The sequence below is a fragment of the Chiloscyllium punctatum genome, chromosome 9 (assembly GCF_047496795.1).
Source record: "Chiloscyllium punctatum isolate Juve2018m chromosome 9, sChiPun1.3, whole genome shotgun sequence".
NCBI lineage: Eukaryota > Metazoa > Chordata > Chondrichthyes > Orectolobiformes > Hemiscylliidae > Chiloscyllium > Chiloscyllium punctatum.
In genome coordinates, this window is record NC_092747.1 from 75,066,675 (window position 1) to 75,086,632 (window position 19,958).

At 41.7% G+C, this 19,958-nt stretch overlaps 1 protein-coding gene across 1 annotated transcript in view; it reads left to right on the forward strand.

Annotated features, from left to right (window-relative positions):
- LOC140481513 (piwi-like protein 4) overlaps positions 1 to 18,716 on the forward strand; it is a 153,707-nt gene extending 134,991 nt beyond the window's left edge. Inside the window, exons 17-19 of the mRNA XM_072577831.1 lie at positions 5,030 to 5,155; positions 11,393 to 11,540; positions 17,879 to 18,716. Coding sequence (XP_072433932.1) covers positions 5,030 to 5,155; positions 11,393 to 11,540; positions 17,879 to 17,995 — 391 coding nt within the window. The 3' untranslated portion in view covers positions 17,996 to 18,716. The remainder of the gene's footprint in view (positions 1 to 5,029; positions 5,156 to 11,392; positions 11,541 to 17,878) is intronic.
- Positions 18,717 to 19,958: the final 1,242 nt, after the last annotated feature.

Sequence of the window (19,958 nt, forward strand, 5' to 3'; positions counted from 1 at the left end):
ATGCCGACACGTCCTGATGAACCTATCCCAACAGTCACATCAGAGGTCAGATCAGTTTTACTTCATGTGAATCCAAGGAAAGCGATTGGACCAGACGGAGTACTAGGCATGCGCAGATCAACTGGCAGAGGTCTTCTCTGACATCTTCAACCTCTCCCTGCAGCAGGCCAGTGTCTCTGCCTGTTTCAAGAGGGCCAACATCATTGCTGTGCCTAAGAAGGCTCACGCACCAAGTCTCAATGACTACCGCCCAGTGGCCCTACCTGTGGTGGTCATGAAGTGCTTTAAAAGATTGGACATGGCATTAATCAACTTCAGCCTCCCCACTACTCTTGACCCACTCCAATTTGCCTATCGGGCCAACAGATCCACGTCCGATGCCATATCACTTGCTCTTCACTCCTCCCTAGAACATCTTGACACCAAGAACAGCTATGTAAGAACTAACATTAGATTAGATTAGATTACTTTAGATTACTTACAGTGTGGAAACAGGCCCTTCAGCCCAACAAGTCCACACCAACCTGCCGAAGCACAACCCAACCAGACCCCTACATTTACCCCCTCACCTAACACTACGGGCAATTTAGCATGGCCAACTCACCTAACCTGCACATTTTTGGATTGTGGGAGGAAACCGGAGCACCCAGAGGAAACCCACACAGACACGGGGAGAATGTGCAAACTCCACACAGAGAGTCCCCTGAGGCAGAGGAAATGAACCTGGGTCTCTGGCGCTCTGAGGCAGCAGTGCTATCCACTGTGCCACCGTGCCGCCCACTATTCTCATTGACTACAGTTCAGCCTTCAATACTATTATCCCCTCAAGACTGATTACTAAACTTAGTGATCTTGGACTAAGTCCCACTCTCTGTAACTGGATCCTCAGTTTCCTGACCAACAGGCTACAATCAGTGAAGATTGGGAACAATATTTCATTCTCACTATCACTCAACACTAGAGCCCCCCAGGGCTGTGTACTCAGCCCCTACTGTATTCACTGTATACCTATGACTGTGTCACCAAATATCAGACTAATGCCATTTACAAGTTTGCTGATGACACTACCATAATCGGTCGAATCTCAGATGGCGATGAAACAGACTACAGACAGGAGGTAGAAGACCTGGAAAAATGGCGCACTGAGAACAACTTAGCTGTCAATGCCAGCAAAACCAATGAACTCATTATTGACTTTCGGTGGGATGTTACTCATGCCTTCCTATACATTAACAGCACAGAGGTGGAATGAATGGAGTGGTCATCAACAACAAGCTTTCTTGGACTCTTCATGTGGACGCACTGGTTACAAAGGCCCAACAACACCTCTTCTTCCTCAGGCAGCTGAGAAAATTTGGTACGACGGCAAATACCCTTGCCAATTTTTATAGGTGCGCTATCGAGAGCATTCTGTCTGGATGTATCACTACCTGGTATGGCAACTGTACCATTCAAGATCGGAGACAGTTACAGAGAATGGTGAACTCGGCCCAACAATCACAAAGGCCAACCTCCCATCTATAGAATCCATCTACCAGGCCTGATGTCAAGGAAAGGCTGCCAGCATTCTCAAAGAACCATCCCACCCTGGTAATGCTTTTCTACAACCTCTACCATTGGGGAGAAGGTTCAGAAGCCTGAACACATGCACCAGTCGGCTTTGAAACATTTTCTAGCCTACTGTTGTTAGAATACTGAATGGGCTCACAAATTCTTAGCATTCGCCTGTACCTGTGTTTTGGTTTTTGCCACTGTTTACCTATTATTTACTTATCTATGCTATTTAACTATGTGATCTGCCTGTTTTGCTTGCAAGACAAAGTATTCTTTTACATATGACAATAAATTCAATTCAATTCAAGATCTAGCCTTGCTAGCTAGTCTACCATGAGGAACCATGTCAAACACCTTAGTGAAGCCCATATAGATCACATTCGCTGCTCTGCCTTCATCAATGCTCTTCATTACTTCAAAAAAACTCAATCAAGTTCATGAGACATGATTTCCCACATACAAATCCATGCTGACTATCCTTACTCAGTCCTTGCATTTCCAAATACATGTAAATCCTGTCCCTCAGGAATCCCTCCAACAGCTCACCCACCATTGGTGTCAGGCTCACTGGTCTATAGTTCAGGTTGGAAGTTTGCTCGCTGAGCTGGTAGATTTGTTCTCAGACGTTTTGTCCCCATGCTAGGTAACGTCATCAGTGAGCCTCCGATGAAGTGCTGGTGTTCTGTCTCACTTGCTATTTATGTATCTTGATCTGTTGTGGTGGGTGATATCACTTCCGGATCTGTTTCTGAGAGGTTGATAAATGGGGTCCAAATCTATATGTTTGTTAATAGAGTTCTGGTTTGAATGTCAGGCCTGTAAGAACCCCCGTGCATGTTTCTGTTTAGCCTGTCCCAGAATGGATATATTGTCCCAGTCGAACTGGTTTCCCCTCTTTGTCTGTGTGATAGTTGATCATGTCTTTTACATGAACACCAATTGCCACCAAAATTGACCCCATTTACTAATCTCTCAGAAAAACAACCAGAAGTGACATCACCCACCACAAAAGACCAAGACACATAAGTAGCAATCAGGACAGAACACCAACGCTTCATCGGAGGCTCACTGTTACCTAACATGGTGACAATGTCTGAGAACAAATGTACCAGCTCAGCGAGTAAACTTACAACCTGATCCACAATCTTCTCTAAATTGGTCTAAGTTCCCTGGATTTTCCACACCACCCTTCTTAAATAGTGGCACCATATTAGCCAACCTCCAGTCTTCCAGCACCTCACCTGTGACTATCAATGATACAAGGGGCCCAGAAATCACTTTCCTAGCTTCCCACAGGGTTCTAGTGTACACCTGATCAACTCCTGGGGATTCTCCTGTGGTTCCACACATAGCCTGCCTTGCTGATCTTTGAAGAGTCCTATTCTCTCCCTAGTTACCATTTCATCCTTCATGTATTTGTAAAATCCCTTTGGATTCTCCTTACCCCTATTTGCCTAAGCTATCTCATGTCCCCTTTTTTTGTCTTCCTGATTTCCCTCATAAGTATATTCCTATACTGTTCTAGGGATTCACTGGATCTCTGCTGTTTGTTTCCTTCTTTTCTTGACCAAAATATCAATTTCTCTGGTCATCCAGCATTCCCTACACCTACCTGCCTTGCCCTTCATCCTAACCAGAACATTCTGCGTCTGGACTCTATCTCATTTTTAAAGGCTCCCCTTTTTCCAGCCATCCCTTCACCTGTGAATAACTGCTCCCAGTCAATTTTTGAAAGTTCTTGCTTAAAACTGTCAAAATTGGCCTTCCTCCAATTTAGAACTTTAACTTTTAGATCCATCAGTATTTAAAAACTAATAAATCATGGTCCCTGGCCCCAACGTGCTCCCCCACTGACAACTCAGTCACCTGACCTATCTTATTTCCAAAGAGGTTTTGTACTTTCTCTAGGTATGTCCACATACTGATTCAGAAACTTCTCTTATATACACTTAACAAATTGCTCTCCATCCAAATTCTTAACAGTATGGCAGTTCCAGGCTGTATTTGGAAAGCTAAAATCCTCTACCCCATTATTCTTACAGATAACTGAGATCTCATTTGTTTCTCAATTTCCTGCTGACTATTGAGAAGTCTATAGTACAATCTCAATAAGGTTATCGTCCCTTTCTTATTTCTCAGTTCTAGTCAAGAGTATGGTGCTGGAAAAGCACAGCAGATCAGGTAGCATCTGAGGAGCAGGAGAATCGACATTTCGACTTCATCAGTATGAGGCTTGTGGGCTGGGGGGCTGAGAGATAAATGGGAAGGGGGCTGGGGTTGGGGGAAGGTAGCTGATAATGCGGTAGGTACTTCTCAGTTCTACCCAAGTAATCTCCCTGGATGTATTCCAAGGAATATCCTCCCTAAATACAGCTGTAATGTTATCCCTAATCAAAAGCACTACTCCCCCTCCTGTCTTTCCCCACTTTCTATCCTTCCCATACCACATATGCCCTGGAATATTAAGATGCGAGCCCTGTCCATCTCTGAGCCACGAGTCTGTCGTCACTATCCCAGCCCCATGTTTCCAAACATGCTCTGAGTTCATCTGCCTTACCTGTTAGACCTCTTGCATTGAAATAAATGTAGTTCAATTTATCAGTCCTCTAAGGTGTTGTTTTATGGATATTGTAGCCCTCTCTCAATGCCATGCAGGAATGTCAACCTTGGGTTTTGTGATCAAACCCTTGAGCTGAACTTATCTAAAACCTGATGTCTCATTAACAAATGAAAAGTGAAAAAGAAAAGCTTAGCATTAGACCTAAATTTACCAAGTACATTTTTGACCCCATTTTTCTTAGTCTTACCCTCTCTTTGAGTTCCCAATCTTTTATACAATATCTATTTAAGCATATCACTTGGAGAGATCTGAATGTTACTAGCTTTGAAGTTTAATTGTTAAGCTTACTTTCTGAGTGACTTTCTAAGGATTTCAACCCTTTCCTTCCTTCCTTCAGAGAAAGCTAATGCTTTAAATTTATAGGAGAACCAATTGATCTGAGAGTCCAGATTAAACATTTCCATACTCACCTGCTTTGACAGAAAGTCGCCACTGCTGCCTCTGCTACTGTTACTTTTCAAAATCTCTAGTTTGAAAAATCTTTTTACATTCTTGATAGAACAGATTGTTCAAAGTGTACCTGAGGTTTGCTGATTTCCAGTTTAAGTAAAATCAGTTTGAAACACTTCCTGCTGGAGTGTTCATTCATTTATCCATAATTTACATTTTGCAAAAATCATCTGGAATTGCAAATTACTGATCCAATGCTGAAATTCTTACTATAATTGAGACAAGTTGCAATTCAGTTCTATGTATAAATTCCAATGCTGCAGTAGAGAGGAATGGTTGATTTTGTAATTGCGATCTAAAATTAGGTACCTTTGAGAAGGGCTTTGATGAGCAAAAATCAACGATCATGCAACTATAATACTTCATTTCTAAACACATGCCTATGAGATTCTTTGTTTCTTTTAGACCCAAAGTAACAATCATTGTAGTTCGGAAGAAAGGTACCTGCAGATTTTTTGCTAATGTGAATGGAATGCTTCAGAATCCACCGGTTGGCACTGTGATTGACAACGAGGCTACCCGTCCTGAATGGTTTGTTAAAATTACATATGAATGAATAACATTTTCACATTAAACAGCTAACACTGAAAATCCAGTTACACAGGATTGCAAAGGTCAAGACAGTCCACTTGGCATAAAAGGGAATGAGAGTGTATATGTATGTCTGTTGGAGTTGGTGGGCATATCTGATTTACCTGGGTTAGCGAGGCACCAACTGATCTGTGAGCACCACATTATGCTTGTGTTAAACAGACATAATGTACCTGGCTTCCAGAAAAAGACTCTGGTATCCCTTTGAGATGCCATCTTCCTGCCATCACCTTGCAAAATTATTTATTTGGACTTTAGTAAAGTCTTTGACAAGGTTCCATATGGTGGACCAACTAGTAAAGTCAGGTCACATGGGATTCAGGGTGAGCTTGCCAATTGGATACATAATTGGCTTAACAGCAGGACAGTATGGTGAGAGAATGTTGTTTTGCAGACCGGAGGCCTGTCATTAGCAGTGTTCCATAGGGATTCATTCTGGGTCCTTTTTTTAATTATTTATTTAAATGATCTAAAGAGAATATAAAAGACATGGTTAGTACATTGTGAATGACAGCAAAACTGGTGGCATAGTAGAGAGTGAAGAAAGTTTTCTAAGATTAAAAAGGCATCTTGATCAAATGTGTTAATGGGCTGAGAAATGGCAGATGGAGTTCAATTTAGATAAATGTGAGATATTGCATTTTGGTACAAAAGCAGAGGCAGGACTTGTACAATAAATGGTAAGGCCTTGGGTAATGTTGTAGAAAACAGGGGCCTAGGAGTTCAGATTATGTTTCTTTGAAGTTTGCATCTCATACAGACAGGGTAATTTAAAAAGTTGCTTTGTGTGTTTGCCTCCATTGCGAAGATCTTTGAGTATAGGATTGGGAAATCATGTTGAGGTTGTACACGGTGAGGCCTCTTGATCATAGATTACAGTGTGGAAGCAGGCCATTCAGCCCATCAACTCCACACGAACCCTCCAAAGAGCATCCCACCCAGATCCAATAAACTTGCATTTGTCACATATTTTGTGACAAGGCTTCAGCCTTGGTCATTCACAGCTCCTAATCTCCCTATAATCTCTCTATGCACTGTCATTATCACCTCTTTATTGTTACCTTTGCTTCTGGAGCCATGATTCACCTTCTCTCAGGGGGGAAAGTGAGGACTGCAGATGCTGGAGATCAGAGCTGAAAATGTGTTGCTGGAAAAGCGCAGCAGGTCAGGCAGCATCCAAGGAGCAGGAGAATCGACGTTTCGGGCATGAGCCCTTCTTCAGGAATGAGGAAAGTGTGTCCAGCAGGCTAAGATAAAAGGTAGGAGGGACTTGGGGGAGGGGCGTTGGAAATGCGATAGGTGGAATGAGGTCAAGGTGAGGGTGATAGGCCGGAGTGGGGGGGTGGGGCGGAGACGTCAGGAAGAAGATTGCAGGTTAGGAAGGCGGTGCTGAGTTCGAGGGATTTGACTGAGACAAGGTGGGGGAAGGGGAAATGAGGAAACCGGAGAAATCAGAGTTCATCCCTTGTGGTTGGATGGTTCCTAGGCGGAAGATGAGGCGCTCTTTCTCCAACCGTCATGTTGCTATGGTCTGGCGATGGAGGAGTCCAAGGACCTGCATGTCCTTGGTGGAGTGGGAAGGGGAGTTGAAGTGTTGAGCTACGGGGTGGTTGGGTTGGTTGGTCCGGGTGTCCCAGAGATGTTCTCTGAAACGTTCCGCAAGTAGGTGGCCTGTCTCCCCAATATAGAGGAGGCCACATTGGGTGCAGCGGATGCAGTAAATGATGTGTGTGGAGAATACCTCCCTATTTCTCCCTTTTTTAGCTTTGACAAAGGGTCAGTTAGACTCGAAACGTCAGCTCTTTTCTTTCCTTACAGATGCTGCCAGACCTGCGGAGATTTTCCAGCATTTTCTCTTTTGGTTGCCTTTCTCATGGCTAATCCACCTAGCCAGCACATCCATAAGACATAGGAGCAGAAATTAGGGCATTTAGTCCATCAAGTCTGCTCTGCAATTCAATCCTGGCTGATACATCTTTTAACCCCATTCTCCCTGGACACATAACGTGACCTTATGGCCCCAAACCTCAATCTCCCTACCAATAAAAGCCAATACACCAGATGCCTCCTTAACATGGGGCGGCACAGTGGCACAGTGGTTAGCACTGCTGCCTCACAGCGTCAGAGACCTGGGTTCAGTTCCCGCCTCAGGCGACTGTCTGTGTGGAGTTTGCACATTCTCCCCGTGTCTGCGTGGGTTTCCTCCGGGTGCTCCGGTTTCCTCCCACAGTACAAAAATGTGCAGGTTAGGTGAATTGGCCATGCTAAATTGCCAGTAGTGACAAGTGATGGGGTAAATGTAGGGGAATGGGTCCGGGTGGGTTGCGCTTTGGTGGGTCGGTGTGGACTTGTTGGGCCGAATGGCCTGTTTCCACACTTTAAGCAATCTAAAAAAAAACTATGACCAATTTAGTATGGCCAACCCACCTAAGCAGCACATCTTTGAGCTGTGGGAACACCTAGAGGAAACCTATACAGGCACTGGGAGAATGTGCAAATTCCACAAAGCCTGAGAGTGGAATCGAACCTGGGTCCCTGGCTCTGTGAGGCAGCAGTGCTAACCACTTGTGGGCTACTGTCCAGGTCTGGTTGCCCTGTTAAAGGAAGGATATTATTGAGCTAGAGAGAGTTCAGAAGATATTTATCAGGATGTTTAAGGGAGCTGTTGTTTACTAAATAAGTTGAATCATTTGTCAAGAGGAAGAAGGCAGCTTATGTTAAAATGAGATGTGAAGGCTCAGTTAAAACACTTGAGAGTTATAAGTTAGCCAGGAAGGACCTAAACAGAGAGCTAAGAGGAGCCAGGAGAGGACATGAGAAGTCATTAGCAGCTAGGATCAAGGAAAACCCTAAAGCTTTCTATAGGTATGTCAGGAATAAAAGAGTGACTGGAGTAAGATTAGGGCCAAACAAAGTAAGTAGTAGCAAATTGTGTGTGAAATCAGAGGAGGTAGGAGAAGTGCTAAATGAATATTTTAAATCAGTAATCACACTGGAAAAAGACAAAGTTGTCAAGGAGAATACTGAGATACAGACTACTAGACTAGATGGGATTGAGGTTCAAAAGGTATTAGCAATTCTGGAAAGTGTGAAAATAGACAAGTCGCCCGGGCTGAATGGGATTTATCAGAGGATTCTCTGGGAAGCCAGAGAGGAGTTTGCAGAGCCTTTGGCTTTGTTCTTTATGTTGTCACTGTCTACAGGAGTGATGCCAGAAGACTGGAGGATAGCAAATGTTGCCAGGGGAGTAGAGACAACCCTGGTAATTATGCACCAGTGAGCCTTACTTCATTTGTAGGTAAAGTGTTGGAAAAAGTTATTAGAGATCGGATTTATAATCATTTAGAAAGGAGTAAGTTGATTAGGGATAGTCAACACAGTTTGTGAAGGGTAGGTCATGCATTACAAACCTTATTGAGTTCTTTGAGAAGGTGACCAAATAGGTGGATGAGGGTAAAGCGGTTGGTGTGGTGTATATGGATATCAGCAAGGCGTTTGATAAGGTTACCCATGGTGGGCTACTGCACAAAATAAGGAGGCATGGGGTTGAGGGTGATTTCACAGTTTGGATTGGAAATTGGCTAGCTGAAAGAAGCCAGAGGGTGGTGATAGATGGAAGATGTTCATCCTGGAGTTCAGTTACTAGTTGTGAATTGCAAGGATCTGTGTGGGGCCACTGCTGTTTGTCATTTTTATAAATGACCTGGATGAGAGCATAGAAAGATGGGTTAGTAAATTTGCGGATGACACTAAGGTCTGTGGAGTTGTGGATAGTGCTGAAGGATGTTGCAGAGGGGTGAAGATAAGATGCAGAGCTGGGTGGAGAGGTGGCAAATGGAGTTTAATGTGGAGAAGTGTGAGATGATTCATTTTGGAAGGAGCAGCAGGAACACCAGGTACTGGGCTAATGGTAAGGTTCTGTAGTGTAAATGAGCAGAGAGAACTTGGTGATCATGTGCATAAATCCCTGAACGTTGCCACCCAAATTCATAGGGTTTGATTAGATTAGATTACTTACAGTGTGGAAACAGGCCCTTCGGCCCAAGTCCATACCAACCCGCCAAAGCGCAACCCACCCAGACCCATTCCCCTACATTTATCCCTTCACCTAACACTACGGGCAATTTACCATGGCCGATTCACCTAACCTGCACATTTTTGGACTGTGGGAGGAAATCGGAGCACCCGGAGGAAACCCACGCAGACAAAGGGAGAATGTGCAAACTCCACACAGTCAGTCGCTTGAGGCGGGAATTCAACTCGGGTCTCTGGCGCTGTGAGGCAGCAGTGCTAACCACTGTGCCACTGTGCCGCCCCATGTTAAGGAGGCATCTGGTGTATTGGCTTTTATTGGTAGAGGGATTGAGGTTTGGGGCCATAAGGTCACGTTACAGCTATACAAAACTCTGGTGCGGCCGCGCTTAGAGTATTACATGCAGAGGGATTGAATTCAAGAGTCGTGAAGTGATGTTGCAGCTGTACAGGACCTTGGTTAGGCCACGTTTGGAGTACTGTGTGCAGTTCTGGTCACCTCATTTTAGGAAAGATGTGGAAGCTTTGGAGAGGGTGCAGAGAAGATTTACCAGGATGTTGCCCGGAATGGAGAATAGGTCGTACAAGGATAGGTTGAGACTGCTAGGCCTTTTCTCATTGGAACGGTGAAGGATGAGGGGTGACTTGATATAAGTTTATAAGATGATCAGAGGAATAGATAGATAGACAGTCAGAAACTTTTTCCCTGGGTACAACAGAGTGTTACAAGGGGACATAAATTTAAGGTGAAGGGTGAAAGGTATAGGGGGGATGTCAGGGGTAGGTTCTTTACCCAGAGAGTGGTGGGGGCATGGAATGCGCTGCCTGTGGGAGTGGCAGAGTCAGAATCATTGGTGACCTTTAAGCGGCAATTGGATTGGTACGTAGATAGGTGCTTAAGCTAGGACAAATGTTCGGCACAACATCGTGGGCCGAAGGGCCTGTTCTGTGCTGTGTTGTTCTATGTTCTATGTTCTGGTTACCATATTATAGAAAAGAGGTGGAAGCTTTGGAAAGGGTTCACAGGGGATTTGCTAGGATGTTGCTAGGTATGGAGGGAAGGTCTTATGAGGAAAGGCTGAGGAACTTGAGGCTGTTTTCATTAGCGAGAAGAAAGTTGAGAGGTTATTTAATTGAGACATACAAAGTAATCAGAAGGTTAGATAGGGTGGATAATGATCGCCTTTTTCCAAGGATGGTGATGTCTCGCATGAGGGGACATAGCTTTAAATTGAGGGGTAATAGTATAGGATAGATGCCAGAGGTAGTTTCTTTACTCAGAATAGTAGGGATGTGGAATGCCCTGCCTGCAACAGTAGTAGACTCGCCAATTTAAGGGCATTTAAATAGTTATTGGATAAATATATAGATTTAAATGGAATGGTTTAGGTTGAATGGGCTTCAAATTGGATTCACAGGTTGGCACAACATCAAGGGCTGAAGGGTTTGGAATGTGCTGTAATGTTCTATGTTCTATGATGTTGCCGGGTATGGAAGGCTTGAAGTATCAAAAAAGAATGCGTAGACTGGGAGTTTTCACTGGAGCATAGGAGGTTAAGAGATGACCTTATAAAGGTTCATAAAATCATAAGGGGTATAAAATATGTTTATGGTAGGTGTCTTTTTCCTAGTATGGGGAGGTTTTCAAGACTAGGGGCAACATTTGGGGGCACTAGTGTGGATATGGGCACAGTTACAATGTTTAAAGACAGTTGGATAAGTACATGAATGGGCAAGGTTTGGAGGGATATGGGCCACGAGTAGACTAGTTTAGCTTAACATTCGGCTTGGACTGTTGGACTGAAGGGTTTGTTTCCATGCTGTATGACTCTGTGACTACATTCGATGCTCTTGAACCTTTAAAGTCACATTTTTCAGGGGATTGCAACCTCCAAGAACAAGCTGTGTGATTTGAGTCATGGAATTTGGGTCTTCCACTATAAGGAGTCATAATCCACAGTTCTGGAACATTAGGTGCAATCTTGTCAGGAGGAGATAGACATTTTGCTCCATAAGTGCAAGTTCGAAGTCAAAAAAGGACTTGTAATAAATTAAAACATTACCTACAAAGACTCAAATACTGTAGTTCACTCTTCTCTTAAATGTTATTAAATGTGACCTAAATTTGTTAAATCATATTGACAGGTATGACTTCTTCCTAATCAGTCAATGTGCGTGCCAAGGCACTGTTTCTCCAACATACTACAATGTTGTATATGACAATAGTAGCATGAAACCAGACCATGTGCAGAGACTAACTTACAAGATGTGCCACCTCTATTACAACTGGCCAGTGAGTAGACTTTGATAAAATGAATAGATTATTAATTTATAACTGTTTTCATTCTTTCACCAACTCTGCAATTATTTTGTAGTAACTATTACCCATGATAAAATCTGGCAGTCTCAATTTCCAGGAATTGATTTGACAACACATAACTGCTGTTTGGACAATAATATTCTGTCCACTAAAAATAAGTGATCAAAATTTTTCTATTTTCAAAAACAGATATAATATTTTGTTTCCTTTGACTTCACTCTTCCTGTTTTATAAAAGTTAACATTTTCAGCTGTTTGAAGGCTTTCCAACACTTACAGCTTTCACATTGAACTGTGACAAGATATTATGTTACACTGGGTATTATGAAAGTGCTAAGAAATGGTGACCTGTGAAAGCTCAATCCTTTTGGCTACAATTACAATATTGTCAATCAGACAGATGATGTAAATTAGAAATACATACCCAAATGTGAGCTTTTATTTGCAATGAAAACTCAGTCGTGCCATATAAGTTCCCTCATAAACTGCTCTTTTCATTTGCTTCCACTCTAAGGACTAAGAAGGGCTATTCATGGCGGACCATTAATGACCTAGTGGACAGCTGGACTTTAAATCTGGCACTGGTGCTTTAAATCCCAGAATGCCCCACCAGAGGCAACTTCATCTGCTGCCTCAGAGCACAGTACCATACAGGCATAGTGCATATATAATGAAGTGAGCAGTGAAGAAATACGTGAGATAGCACACTGGAAGAATCCATTTATGGAACATCCCAAAATTGACAATTCGCTAATTTTTGGTAAAATTTAGCCCATATATTTTGTATGTACATGCAAATTGCTATTTTATGCATTGAATTATTTGACCTTCTGAACAGCATTTTCTTACTGTTGACATTAACTCAGATCTGTAAGATTAATTAAAACTTGAGTGAGTAATGCAACTGTTAATATAGTTTGAGATGGTGGGTTTTAGAAAGCCTTAAAACTTGATAAAATATTAGAAGCTAAATTTGAATTTGCCCCATGATAGATCAGATTAAATTAAAGCAGCTTCAGAGATCAGAGTTGTAAAGCATGGGTTGTAAAGCACTCAGCATGCCCAAATTAACTAAGATGTCAAGTTTTGGTCCATTTTAATTTGCTGGGCCTAATGTCCCCACCTGAAAATTCACTTAGAGTCATATTGTTGCACAGCATGGAAACATACCCTTCAGTCCAACTTGTCCATGCCAACCAGATATCCTAAATTAATCTAGTCCCATTTTCCAGCATTTGCCCCATATTCCTCTAAACCCTTCCTATCCATGTACCCATCCAGATGTCTTTTAAATGTTATAATTGTTCCAACCTCCACCACTTCCTTTGGCTGCTCATTCCATTCATGCATCACCATGAAAAAATTGCCCCTCAGGTCCCTTTTAAGTTCCCCCCTCATCTCAAACCTGTGCCCTCTAGTTTTGGACTCTGCTATCGTGGAGGAAAAGACCTTGGCTCTTCACCCTTTGTGTCTCTCATGATTTTATATACTTCTATAAAGTCATCCCTCAGCCTCTAATGTTCCAGGGAAAATAGCCTCCTCAGCCTATGCAGCCTCTCTATGGATCAAACCCTTCAACCCTGGCACTATGCTTGTAATTATTTTCTGAACTCTTTCAAGTTTCACAACATCATTCCTATAGCAGGGAGACCAGAATTGAATGCAAAGGTGTCCTAACCAATGCCCTTTCCAGCCCCAGCATGACCTCTCAACTCCTATGCTCAATGCACTGACCAAAAAAGGAAAGCATACCAAACACCACCTTCACTACCCTATCTACCTGCAACTACTTTCAAGGAACCATGAACCTGTAATCCAAGGTCTCTTTGTTCAGTAACACTCCTCAGAACCTTAATATTAATTGTATAGGTCCTGTCATGATTTGCTTTTTCAAAATGCAGCATCTCTCATTTATCTGAATTGAACTCCATCTGCCACTCCTCGGCCCACTGGTCCATCTGATCAAAGTCCTGTTGTGCTCTGAGGTAACCTTCTTCGCTGTCCACTACACCACTAGCTTTTATGTCATTTGCAAACTTACTAACCATACCTCCTATGTTCACATCCATTTATATAAATAATAAAAAACAGTAGACCCACCACCAATCCTTATGGCACACTGCTAGTCACAAACCTCCAGTCTGAAAAGCAACCCTCCACTACCATCCTCTGTCTCCTATCTTTGAGCCAGTTCTGTATTGAAATGGCTAGTTTTTCCTATATTCTATGTAATCTAATCTTGCTGAGTAGTTTACCATGAAGAACCTTGTCAAATGCATTACTGAAGTCCATGAACCATGCTTTCATCAATCCACTTCACTTATTCAAAAATTAAGTTAGTGAGACATGATTTTCATGCACAATGTCAGTAACTATCCCTAATCAGTCCTTGCCTTTCCAAATACATATACATTTTGTTTCTCAAGATCTCCTTGAACAATGTGCTGAGCTTTAAGTCACTGTGTAGACAGTCATGCAGACACATTTAATAGGTCAACCATGTAAGTCTCAAAACCATCACCATGCATTGGCTTAGTTTCATTTCATTGAAATTCCTCAAAAACATAGACAAAGTGAATTCATTCCACAACCAAAACAGGAATAAGAATTCTGATGCCATTTGCTGCTGAGCATGGCTGGATATGTTCCCTATGGCCAGGTAAGACAATGAGGAATGGGCTGGAATCTACAATTGGGAAAGAAAAGAAGTCATGGAGCAAGAGAGGCTCAAGGCCTCTAAGGCCTGAGAGGCCCAGACAAACATATCCTCCTCTCCTGGCCCACAGGGTGGCCTAATGTGCCTCAGCCTTTTCTGGGTCACTATTCATCATCCACTTGATTTGATCTGAAATGTGAGCTGCCACTACTTCACAATTAGTTTACTGTTTCACAGTACAGTCATGCCTCAATGTCACAGTCAGGACTTAATTTACCTATTCAAAGAAGTTGACCATTATCCGAACCTGGTGGATGGATGGTAGGATAATATTAATTGCCTTCTGCTTGTTTTCTACCGGCATTTGGAATTAAAAGTAGGACAATTGTTTCAATTAAATTAAAGTAACAACACAAGCATTTTTATTTTGATGTACTGGGTGCTCTTCTGCGGAATGGAATTTGGCTTTTGTACTTTCCTTCATAATAAGTAGTTGATCTCAGGTATATTACTATAGGAAGATGTAACTTTTGTTTGTTTTAAAGTATATTATAAAGTGTTTTATATATAGTTTGCCATGCTTTTCTTAATGAAAATATAGAATTAAGTCAAAGAAAAAACTGTCGAAGCACTTCAGCCAAACACCTTGTTATTATATTTCACACTATATCATTCTATAGATTGTTTTCCTTACCACCTAAAATTAATTATGGCTACAAATTTCTAAAAAGAAGCCAAGATTGGAACAACAGAACTCCTCTTTGTTCAACAATGCTGCATATATTTCTATCCATAAGTTAAATTAAGCCCTCTCAGGTTAATAATGCAAATCCTCTTGGAGGCCTGATAATGAAGCAAATCTGATTTCACACTGGTAGCAATTGTAGTTTTGTCTATAGATTCTCCCACTGCTGAAATTAGCTTACTTTAAGGCATGCTCTTTATAAAAGTGTTGGTTATTGTTCATTCCCTTTTAAATTTAATGTTGTGGGACATGCCACAAAGTCGTGCAACTCTGAAACAAGTTAACTCTCCAAAGGCTTGCGTGTATCCTTCCTGTGATTTGTCAAAGATAAGTGACTGAGGTGTCAGTGCAGGAGCACTTTGAGGCCAGCAACCATAATTTAATTAGCTTTAAAATACTGATGGAAAAGGATAGACCAGATCTAAAAGTTGAAGTTCTAAATTGGAGGAAAGTCAATTTTAACGGTATCAGGAAAGAACTTTCAAAAGTTGAGTTGGGGGTGGGGGGGCAGTGGAGGTGGAGGTGGAGGATGATGTTCACAGGAAAATTGGAAGCCTGCAAAAATTAGATAAGGAGAGTATGAAAGGCAAGGCTGGCATGTGTAGGGAATGCTGGATGACTAGAGAGATTGAGGTTTTGGTTAAGAATAAGAAGGAAACATATGTCAGGTATAGACAGCAGAGATTGAGTGAATCTTTAGAGTATAAAGGGAGTAGGTGTATACTGAAGAGGTAAATCAGGATTGGGAAAAAGGTGACACTGGATAGCTTTGGCAAATAGGGTTAAGGAGAATCCAAAGGGATTTTATAAATACATTAAGGACAAAAGGGAGAGATTAGAACCCCTTAAAGATCAGCAAGTCAACCACAGGAGATGGGGGAAGATACTAAAAGAGTATTTGGTATTAGTATTTACTGTGGAGAAGGACATGGAAGATATTGAATGTGCGGAAATAAATGATGACATCTTGAAAAATGTCCACATTGCAAAGGAGGTGACGCTGGATGTCTTAACATGCATAAAGGTGGATAAATCCCCAGGTGATCAGGTGGACCCTACAACTCTGTGGGAAGCTGGGGAAGTGATCTATGGGCCCCTTGCTGAGATATTTCTATAATCCACAGTCACATGGATTAGAGGTGAGTTGCTGGAAGGCTGGGAGTTGGCTAATATAGTGCCACTATTTAAGAAAGTTGGTAAGGATAAGCCAGAGATCTATAAACCAGTGAGCCTGACATCAGGGCTGGATTCGTTGTTGGAAGGAAACCAGAGGGACAGGATTTATATGTACTTGGATAGGCAAGGACTGATTAGGGATAGTCAACATGGCTTTGTGCATGGGAAATCATGTCTCTCTAACTTGATTGAGTTTTTTGAAAAAGTAACAAAGGGTATTGAGGGCAGTGACCTATATATGGACTTCAATAAGGCGTTCGACAAGGTTCCCCATGGCGCAACATCGAGGGCCGAAGGGCCTGTACTGTGCTGTATTTTTCTATGTTCTATGGTAGACTGGTGAGCAAGGTTAGATCACATGGAATACAGGGGGAGAACTAGCATTTGGATCCAGAACTGGCTCAAAGGTAGAAGACAGGGTGGTGTGGAGGGTTGCTTTTCAGACTGGAGGCCTGTGACCAGTGGTGTGCCACAAAGATTGGTGCTGGGTCCATTACTTTTTGTCGTTTATATAATTGATTTGGATGTGCACGTATGAGGTATTGTTAGTAAGTTTGCAGATGACACCAAAATTGGAGGTGTAGTGGACAGAGAAGAAGGTTACTTCATAGTATAACGGGATCTTGATCAGATGGGCCAACGGGCTGGGAGTGGCAGATGGAGTTTAATTTCAATAAATAAGTTGCTGCATTTTGGAAAGGCAAATCAGGGCAGGATTTAAATGTTTAATGGTAAGGTCCTGGGGCGTGTTGCTGAACAAATAGACCTTGGTTTGCAGGTTCATTGTTTTTTTAAAAGTGAAGTCACAGGTAGACAGTGAAGAAGGCATTTGGTATGCTTTCCTTTATTGGACAGAACATTGAGTACAGGAGTTGGGAGATTGTGTTATGGCTGTTCAGGATATTGGTTAAGCCATTTTGGAATATTGCATGCAATTCTGGTCTCCCTGCTATAGGAAGTTTGTTGTGAAACTTGAAAAGGTTCATAAAAGATTTACAAGGATGTTGCCAGGGTTGTAGGGTTTGAGCTATAGGGAGAGGCTGAATTGGCTGGAAGTGTTTTACCTGGAGAGATGGAAGCTGAGGGGTAACCTTACAGTGGTTTATAAAATCTTGAGACGCATAGATAGGGTAAATAGACAAGCACTTTTCCCTGGGGTGTGGTAGGGGTCATAGGTTTAGGATGAGAGGGGAAAGTTTAAAAGGTACCTAAGGACGTAACTGTTTCACAGAAAGGGTGGTGCGGGTATGGAATGACCTGCCAGAGGCTGGTATAATTACAACATTTAAAAGGTATCTTGATGGGTATATGAACAGTAAAGGTTTAGAGGGATATGGGCCAAATGCTTCTAAATGGTACTAGATTAATTTGGTATATCTGGTCAGCATGGATGAATTAGACTGAAGGGTCTTTTCCATACTGTACATCTCCATGAATCTGACTCCATAACCCACTTCTTGTTAATTTTATTCTCATTTTGAATCAACATCAATGTCCTTTGTTTGATGTAAAATAATGTTATACATCTGGCAGTTCATTGAATTATTTGGTAATTTCCTCACCGCTATGTACAGCATTCATTCTATTTGTAATCTTTCTGACTTACCTGAATACAGCATTAACAATCATCTCTACCCACTCGCTGAAGAATGTTTGTGTATTTTGAACAGTTTTAACTGTGTTTGCCCCTTTACATCTTTCTCATTTAAAATACACATATTTGGTTCTTTTACAGGGCGTAATTCGCTTGCCAGCTCCATGCCAATATGCCTTCAAACTTACAACTCTAGTGGCTCAGAATGTTCATAGAGAACCTGACTTAGAGTTGGCTGATCGTCTTTTCTTCCTGTGAAAGTAAATAATCCAGGAAATAGTCAGTCGAATTCTTCAATATTTTATTTTCTGAAAAACCAAATATGATTGTTTGTCTTAAAATCCAGGAAAGCTATTATTTTCCATACGTTTTGTAAGTTTATTTTAAGGAGGTCTGTTCTGTTCCTCTGGATTTTGTTTGCTTTCAATGAAACTTACTTTGTTTTAAATTGTTATCTGATCATATATTTATTTGAATAAGGATATAAAAGTATGTTACAGAACCTCAAACCTTACTTTAAAATATGGTACAATATATGTAGATGTTTGTAGTAGAAAATATGATCAATGTTTATAATATTTTGCAACATTTACAAAAAAAATTGTACTTCATTCAAGTCAAACAATCTGTATTTGCACAATTTTTTGAAAAGAACAATTTTGCATAAATGGGAATGTATTCATTTTTTGAATAGTTCAATGAAAATTATGGTCACGTTTCATTTTCTTGATTTTACTTTAATCAGCAAACTACTTGTTTATTCTACTAAAGATATGGGATTCTTAGCCAATGGGTAAACACAGTTAGTAGAGAAGTAAAGGGATTCATTATTCCTTTATTTATTTTACAAAATGTGAGGTTAACTTTTGAAGTATTATTGAAAATGCTTTAATTTTGAACAAAATTTATTTTAATATGATGTCCAATAAAAACCATAATAAATGCATACACCATATTTAAATTGGTGTCACTGTTACATGATGTTCAAAAGATAATAAACATACTTCTCCTCATTAAAGTATTTATTCAGTAATTATGTATGTTTTATTGTCGGAGACATTTTTATTGCAGTTTGGATATGTTGCAGTTATTATGTCATTACGCCGTACCAGATTGGTACTCCTCACAGTCAAAATTTGGATTAGACTAGATTACTTACAGTATGGAAACAGACCCTTCAGCCCAACAAGTCCACACTGATCCTCCAAAGAGCAACCCACCCAGACCCATTCCTCTCAACCTAACACTAGTGGACAATTTAGTATGGCCAATTCACCTGACCTGGGAGGAAACCGGGGCACCCGGAGGAAAGCCATACAGACACTGGGAGAACGTGTAAACTCCACACTGACAGTTGCCCGAGGCGGGAATTGAACCCGGGTCTCTGGTGCTGTGAGGCAGCAGTGCTAACCACTGTGCCACCATACAAATACCTTTGGGCAAAAGTTTTCTCAATTAAATTCTTATACCCAACAATTTAAGTATTCCAGGCTTAACGAAAAGATTAATCGCAGTGGTCTTCAACAATAGGGCTCTGTTCTTGGGCCTCTGCTCTTTGTAGTTTTTATAAATGACTTGGATGAGGAGGTTGAGGGGTGGGTTAGTAAATTTGCAGATGACACAAAGGTTGGAGGTGTTGTCGATAATATAGAGGGCTGCTGCAGGCTGCACCGTGACATAGACAGGATGCAGAGCTGGGCTGAGAAATGGCAGCTGGAGTTCAACCTGGATAAATGTGAAGTGTTGCATTTTGGAAGGTCGAGCTCGAATGCTGGATATAGGATTAAAGACAGGATTCTCGGCAGAGTGGAGGAACAGGGATCTAGGTGTGCAAGTACATAGACCCCTCAAAGTTGCCGCCCAAGTGGATAGGGTTGTTAAGAAAACATACGGTGTTTTGGCTTTCATTAACAGGGGTATCAAGTTGAAGAGCCACGAGGTTTTGCTGCAGCTCTACAAGTCCCTGTTGAGACCACACTTGGAATATTGTGTCCAGTTCTGGTCGCCCTACTATAGGAAAGATACATAGGCTTTGGAGAGGTTAAAGAAGGTTTACCAGGATGCTGCCTGGACTGGAGGGCTTGCCGTATGAAGAAAGGTTGAATAAGCTTTGGACTTTTCTCTCTGGAGAGAAGGAGGAAGAGAGGAGACCTGATCGAGGTGTACAAAATAATGTGAGGAATGGATAGAGTCAATAGCCAGAGACTTTTCCCCAGGGCAG